This window comes from Parasteatoda tepidariorum, chromosome 9 (assembly GCF_982258835.1).
Source record: "Parasteatoda tepidariorum strain Cologne lab strain chromosome 9, Ptep-v5.0, whole genome shotgun sequence".
In the NCBI taxonomy this organism is placed as follows: Eukaryota; Metazoa; Arthropoda; class Arachnida; order Araneae; family Theridiidae; genus Parasteatoda; species Parasteatoda tepidariorum.
In genome coordinates this window covers 96,476,637-96,485,212 of record NC_141763.1, presented here as the reverse complement: position 1 = coordinate 96,485,212, position 8,576 = coordinate 96,476,637, and the positions used below count along the sequence as shown (strand labels likewise).

At 28.3% G+C, this 8,576-nt stretch overlaps 1 protein-coding gene across 1 annotated transcript; it reads right to left on the bottom strand.

Annotated features, from left to right (window-relative positions):
- Positions 1-5,044: 5,044 nt before the first annotated feature.
- LOC147804376 (uncharacterized) lies at positions 5,045-8,316 on the bottom strand. The gene has a single exon (XM_087152449.1). It carries the CDS (start codon positions 7,616-7,618, stop codon positions 5,492-5,494), a length of 2,127 nt encoding a protein of 708 aa, XP_087008575.1. The 5' UTR covers positions 7,619-8,316; the 3' UTR covers positions 5,045-5,491.
- Between the last annotated feature and the right edge of the window lie 260 nt (positions 8,317-8,576).

Genomic DNA, 8,576 nt, shown 5'->3' with positions numbered 1-8,576 from the left:
CTTTATTATGAGCACTTTTAGTTACCCAATCCCAATCAATGTATTACTTGTGCAGTGTTTCTCAACACAATTTACTCAAAGGATCGATTGAATATTTTAGTGCTTTTATAGTACACCAATAAAGTTAGGCATTTTTAAAATATTTTTAAGCATTTACTTCGGTTTTTGTAAAATATATTTACCAAAAGCTATTTTCTTTACACATGAAATAGCAATTAGTCTGAATCGTGCAACGTTTGAACTATGTGGATTGTCATAAAATTCAATAAAACAAGTTATCATAGAATTAATTTTTTTTTTAAATTTAAGGTATTTTGTATTAATAAATGAATCTTTAAAATATATAAAACTATTATGTTAGAATTCAAAATTTAACTGTTAACATTACTGTTTCAATCATTTAAAAATAGAATTACTTAATTAAAAATAAATTTTTTTATTTTCAAAGTTTTTCTAAACCCAAAATTTATGGGGAAAGGCAATATAAATTAGGTTTAAAACATTTCTGTATCTTTAATTCAAGTATATACCAGAAAAGGTTACATAATATAGATTGAAAAAAAATTGTTTTTTGAATGCAGTTTCAAGTGTATTTTATTTTTCAAAAAGCTTGCTCCAATCGCGTTACTGCCTCGAGAATAAATCCAGATTTTTAGAGCTTGCTTCTAACATATAAACATTACTGCTAGGACCATCCATATGCTAAACCATTGTTAAAATAAATTGCTCTATACTGTTCAAATATTTTAAATGTATGCACAAACATTTCAGTTTCAAAATCTAATTTATTGGCCCAAATTTCTAAAACTGTCATCATTATAATTTACACTTTCGAACTTCTAAATCAGAAGCTGCTCTGAAACCAATTAAATTTCGACCTCATTTTAAAATTATAAACAGTTATGTCTTGAAATCAATAAAATAAATTATTCTAAATTGCTTAAAATTTCTAAACTGTTCCTCCAAAATCAATGTAATTTGTTTGCTGAGTTCTAAAACTTGATATTGTACCAAATTCAATAAAATTAATTGCTTCAAATTTTTATAACTGTTAGTGCTTCAAAACCAAATTCCTTGAAATTGTTTAAGTTTTAAAATGGTTGCTCAAAATGTGTAAACATTGCTGTTACGAAATTATTATAATTGCTCCATATTTCAAAAACTGTCTGTGCTTTAAAATCTATGTAATTTGTTGTTCTAAATTTTTAAAACTGATATGCAAATGTTTGTTACGATAAATAATTTTAAAGAAAATGTGTTTGTGTATTTTATTAGTCTTATTAAAAACAGTATTGTTGAAATAGTGTCTTTCTTTGGGTTTAAACTGCATATCTGTGATAAAACATATATTATATTGTTTGCTAATATTATGTGTTTTTAGACTATTGTGTATATTTAAGTTGGAAATATATGTAATCAGACAATTTATGCAAATTCAATAAAAAAGTTTTTATCTATTCCTGTCAAGTATTTCGAGATTCAAAATCATACATTCAAAAATCAAGAGAATATAAATTCATACTGCACAAGTATGAGTAGATTTAATTCTTGACCCTAACATATTGGCTTTTTCAGATTTGACCAAAATTGGAATCATAGTGAAATTGTAATTAAAATGTTCTGTACAGCATATTCTACCATTTCAAACCACTATATATACTATATACATAGTATATACTAATTGGCTCAATACCACTTTTTGATGGATAATAAAACAAATTATCAACTTTGTTAAAATCAAACTGTGCACCTATTTGCTGTGTGAGCAATCATAACATTTATATTCTGAGCCAATGAATTTTTTGAATGAATTATACATTTTGAGACAAAATATACATTTATAAAAAATAATTATTTAGTGTATTGGCACTTAAGAACTGAAAGACAGTGTACCCAAACAAATGGGTATGTTTAAAAGTTGAAAATCTGTCTTTACATCTTTTCACACGTTTAATTGGTATTTAAAAAGAATTTCAGCTCGTCAACAGTGTTATTTTTTAGCATAGACGAAAGATTTTTGTTATTAAAAACTTTTCTTAATATTCAGGAGTTGAAACTTAATTTATCTTAAGTATTTACTCAAATATATAATTTATGAATGTTTGGATATTTAGGGATGGATTAGGTCTCCCACTTCTATAATAATTTTTTCGCATTTCGATATTTTAAAATTTCCTTGATGCTTAAGATGCAGTTAAAAATTTCATATGTACTTTCTTAGTTAATAAATTCTGAATCTGTTAAAAAATTACACCTGCAATTTGCTTACTTCTTCTATGACCTAATGAATAAATACATGTCACAAGTAAAGAGTTCAATGTGCCACCCCCATTTCGATCGTAAATATTCGTTGTAACAATTGTTTTAAATTACCTAGATCATTTTTGCGAAGAATATTAGCGATCGAAACGAAACAAATAAATATTATGATAGTTTAAAAATTACACCTACAATTTGCTTATTTCTGCTACGACCTAAAGACTATCTATGCTCAACAAAGGTTGCCATAAGTAGTTCTATATGTCACCCATTTCGATCATAAATATTCATTGGCATCATTGTTTTAAATTAAATAATAATTTTCGCAAAGAATATTTGCGATCAAAATCCAAATAGGTTACTGAATGTCAGAGTTTTTCCATCAGAAATTTTTTCAATTAAAATGGACGACCTACTTACCTTCAAACTACTATTACTCATAGTTTGATGGTCAGTTTTGTTTCAACAAATTATTAATGTTTGCAATCAAAATGACAACTGACCGTCAATCTAGTATTAGTCATCGATTTACCCTCATTTTTGCTTTCCATTAAAAAAACGTGTAATGTCCTTAGAGGAGATATTAGGGTAGAGAGAGCTAGTCTATTGTTTGGGCTCTGAAAACTTGTTCCAAGATGGGGGTTTCCATTTTGGCGAAAAATTCATAGCTGGCGGTCGCATCGTACAGGAATATTTTCAAGAGTACCGAAAGATTTTTTCTCTCTTTTATTTTATTTTGAATGCTTTCCCAATTTTATTCGTGATTGTAAAAGATAAGCTTTCAAATAAAAATACATTATAGTATGTATGCTACATTTAATTATTTACTTTTAATTTCTTAATCGTAAAAAGCTAATAACATATTATTTAAGTATGACTTTGCCAGACAATGAAATAAAAATAATGATTTTTTGAATCGAACATACATTTGAAAGCATTTAAAATATAAAGAACTAAATTGCAAATGATTATAGGTATTAATTATTTTTATCAAAGCGTCATAAGAGTTAAATAAAAAAAATAACTAGTTCCTTCAATAGAATTTAAAGAACAGCAAGAAAATAATTGGATATCAATATTTTATTTTAAATAGTTAAAAAAATACATTATCATTCTGTTTTATATTACATTACGGCTTGAACTAAGAAATATATTTTCATTGTCAATCTTTGTTTAAAGAAAATCATCTTATCCATTTGATACAACAATCTGGCTTGATATGCAAAATATTTTCTAAGTCATTACTTTATAATCTGTAAATTTTAATAAGGAAAAAGAAATAAAATGTAATTTGCAAAGTTAGGAAATAACATTTAATTTTTAAAAATACATCATGTCTTTTTTATATTACATTCTGACATGAATTATAAAATATGTTATTAGCGTTATATGTTATCAGCGATAATAATTTTTTTCAACCAATGCATACAATTAAAATTTTAGTGAGTTAACATAACATGATGAAAGTATTTAAATTAAAATACCAAATTTTTGTCTTGTTATTTGTCCCTTTATCTTATTTTTAGAAAAAAGTATTACGAAATTCCATATAAGAAAATACTGTCTACCAGTTGTTTGAAACATTGATAGCTCTCGACAGCTACTTGTAATTTTATATTAAAAAAATTAATTGATATTCAAAAAAAGAATGATTCCCTTTTTATTTCTCGAAATCAAAATTAAATACATATAATGATAATAATAAATAGCCACACCTTTTATAATCCTATAACAATTATTTAATGATAGGACCTATTATTAATAATAGAACCTATAATAACCTAGTTAATATTTTCTTCAATAATAAATGTACAGTAATAAATTTAAAGCTTCCTAAGTAAATATGAATATCCAAACAATTTTTCCTATATAATAAAATAATAAGAAATATATTCTTCGGCTTATAAATTTTATTTAATAACGGAATTTCTAAAAGATAATTTTAGTTTTGATCCAAAAAATTATTTTTTGCATGAAATGTATTAAATATATAATTAAATCATTTAATATAATTAAATTCGCTTGAAATTATTACAAAAAATTATTTTAATGCATCAATAAAAGTTACAGAGCGAAAATTAAAGCGATCTGTTTGCAAACGTTGGCGTGAAAAAAATGCGCCAAATCCGATGCACGCGCTTTATCAGAAAAGGAGTAAAAATATCAGAATATTTGTACCAATATGAAATTTAATTGTAATGAAAATGCCTATCAATGTTAACTACATTATAATCTATTAATTTAAATAAAAATATAAAAAAATAATTGCTATTTTGCTAGTTAAAAACCAATTAAATTCATTCCATAACTTGACGTGCTAACATATAAATAGAAAATAAATGTTTATAATTGAATATAAAAGAATAAAAATCTTTCTTGTGAAATGTAAAAGGTCCTCCTTTAATGAATTTTTCGTTGCATCCAAATGCACAGCAGTATACCATCATTTTTTTTAAATTTTATAGTTAAAAACACAGCTTATCAATTCACCTCCATAGGAAAAGAATGGGGAGAGGGTTTACTGGAGGGAAAATCGTCCAGGAATCACGTGACGATGTTCTTTGCAACGAGGGATGGGGGACTGGTTCTCTCTACCTAAATTACTCCTCTAAGGTAATGTCTTGCATTATCTCAGTCACATTTAGCCAACTGCAAAAATAAGGTTCATCAGAAGTTAAAATTTTTAATTTAGTCAGTAGACATTAAAATTACTTCATAAAATTTTATGCACATGCAGCACTAGAATGAGGTTTTTAAATTGAAATAACTTTGAACAGCTGGACCATTATATAGTAAAAAACTTTTATTATACCTAATTGCAAAAATAAAGTTACACAAAAGCATACACAAAAATTCGGAGAGTTATTAGGGTAAATTTCAGGGAAAAACTTTATTACCTAAGTTACAAGATTAAAGTTTCCCACCAATATAAGAGTGACTCTTTTTAGTTAATTTTTCTTTTGAACAGCATTTTATACATTCAAGAATACAGTTTCTCACCAATATGAACTAGCTTGAGTACAATCACACTAATTATCTGAAAAAACTATTATTACATTTATTACAAGAATAAAATTTCTCCACAGCTGACACTTTGCTCTGTCAGCTGGCTCTTCGTTGAAAAACTAATATATTAAATGCTACAAGAATAAATTACTCATCAGTATGTGTACAACTGTGCACAGTCAGACAAGTACTTTTTAAAAAATTTTCATTACTTCAAGGCTTTTCTCTAGCATGAACAAGATTGAGTGTGCTCGGTCAGTATATCCTTCCTTGTAAAACTCTTACTACATATATTACAAGAATAAGGTTTCTCGCCAGTATGAATACAATGGTGTTTCGTCAGATTACCCTTCTGTGAAAAACTTTTATTACATATACTACAAGAATAAGGTTTTTCACCAGTATGAAGACGATGATGATCTGTCAGATGATTCTTCCATGAAAAACCTTTATTACATATACTACAAGAATAAGGTTTCTCACCAGTATGAATGCGATGGTGTTTTGTCAGGTGAGTCTTCTCTGAAAATCTTTTATTACATATACTACAAGAATAAGGTTTCTCACCAGTATGAATACGACTGTGCACATTTAGAGTACTTCTATTAGAAAAACTCTTATTACATATACTACAAAAATAAGGTTTCTCACCAGTATGAATACGACTGTGCACATTTAGAGTACTTCTCTTAGAAAAACTCTTATTACATATACTACAAGAATAAGGTTTCTCACCAGTATGAATACGACTGTGCACATTTAGAGTACTTCTCTTAGAAAAACTCTTATTACATATACTACAAGAATAAGGTTTCTCACCAGTATGAATGCGATGGTGTTTTGTCAGGTGAGTCTTCTCTGAAAATCTTTTATTACATATACTACAAGAATAAGGTTTCTCACCAGTATGAATACGACTGTGCACATTTAGAGTACTTCTCTTAGAAAAACTCTTATTACATATACTACAAGAATAAGGTTTCTCACCAGTATGAATGTGATGGTGTTTTGTCAGGTGAGTCTTCTCTGAAAATCTTTTATTACATATACTACAAGAATAAGGTTTCTCACCAGTATGAATACGATGGTGATCTGTCAGATAATCCTTCCGAGAAAAACTTTTATTACATATACTACAAGAATAAGGTTTCTCACCAGTATGAATACGATGGTGATCTGTCAGATAATCCTTCCGAGAAAAACTTTTATTACATATACTACAAGAATAAGGTTTCTCACCAGTATGAATACGATGGTGATCTGTCAGATAATCCTTCCGAGAAAAACTTTTATTACATATACTACAAGAATAAGGTTTCTCACCAGTATGAATGCGATGGTGTTTTGTCAGGTAAGTCTTCTCTGAAAATCTTTTATTACATATACTACAAGAATAAGGTTTCTCACCAGTATGAATACGATGGTGATCTGTCAGATAATCCTTCCGAGAAAAACTTTTATTACATATACTACAAGAATAAGGTTTCTCACCAGTATGAATACGATGGTGTTTTGTCAGCTGAATCTTCTGCGAAAAACTTTTATTACATATACTACAAGAATAAGGTTTCTCACCAGTATGAATACGATGGTGATCTGTCAGATAATCCTTCCGAGAAAAACTTTTATTACATATACTACAAGAATAAGGTTTCTCACCAGTATGAATACGATGGTGTTTTGTCAGCTGAATCTTCTGTGAAAAACTTTTATTACATATACTACAAGAATAAGGTTTCTCACCAGTATGAATACGATGGTGTGTTGTCAGATGACTCTTAAGGGAAAAACTTTTTTTACATATACTACAAGAATAAGGTTTCTCACCAGTATGAATACGATGGTGATCTGTCAGATGACCCTTTTGTGAAAAACGTTTATTACATATACTACAAGAATAAGGTTTCTCACCAATATGAACACAAGTGTGCACATTTAGAGTATTTCTCTGAGAAAAACTCTTATGACATATGCTACAAGAAAAAGGTTTCTCACCAGTATGAATACAATGGTGTTTTGTCAGATGACTCTTGAGTGAAAAACGTTTATTACATGTACTACAAGAATAAGGTTTCTCACCAGTATGAACACAAGTGTGCATATTTAGAGTATTTCTCTGCGAAAAACTCTTATGACATATGCTACAAGAAAAAGGTTTCACACCAGAATGAACAAAACCGTGCTCTGTCAGCTGACTCTTCCGTGAAAATCTTTTATTATGTGTACTACAAGAAAAATGGGTCTCCCCCTTATGAACACGACTGTACATAGACAGACAGCTAGTGCTTGTAAAATTCTTGTTGCATATACTGCAGAAATAAGGTTTTTCACCAGTATGAACACGAATGTGCATAATCAGATTATTTTACTGTTGAAAGCTCATATGACATGACATGAGTAAGGTTTCTCCCCAGTATGAACTAGAAAATGTCGAGTAAGTTCAACCTTTTGTACAAAAGCTATATTATTACAAACACTGCATGAGTAAAGTTTTTCACCAGTATGCATACCACTGTGCTCTGTCAAATTACTCATTTGAGAAAAACTTTTATTGCTTAAACTATACAAATAAGATTTTTCAAGAGTATGAATAAGATAGTGTACCGTTAAATTTTCCTTTAGTGAAAAACTTTTACGAGAAAAATTGTTTAAAAAAGGCTTCTCAGCAGTATTAACACTAACTGAGTTTGCACAGATGACTATATGCCAAAAACTTTTATAACATATGTACTACAAAAATAAGAGTTTTTCCCTGTATGAATAAGACTGTGTTCATTCAGATAATTACTGTTTGATAAACTGTTATTACAAGTGCTACAAAAATAAGGTTTCTCATCAGTATGAGCATGAATGTATCAAATAAATTGACCTTTTTGTATAGAACTCTTATTTCTTGAAAAGTAAGCTTTCTTAACAGCATAAACCTTAGACCAGTTTTTCCCAACGTGTGGTACGCGTACCGCCAGGGGTACGGGAACAATTTAGCAGGAGTAGGCGTTCTTATGCGAAATATTTTGAAAAAAAAAAAAAAAGAAAATTTCAGAAATTTTTTCTATTGGCTATATTTTGCAGAGTTTACAGTTAATAATGAGTAGCGTCAACAGCCAGTTGCGATGTTTAACTTTTGTGCAATTTTTTTAGAGTAAAAAATACATTCATTTTTTTATTAGTGGTACACAGCGTTACAAAAGATTTAGAAAGAGTACACAAAAGTCATAAGTTTGGGAAACACTGCCTTTGACCAATGCAAGTCATTGTCTACTTAAAAACTTATATTCTATATAATCCCACATTGTATTATACTGTGTATA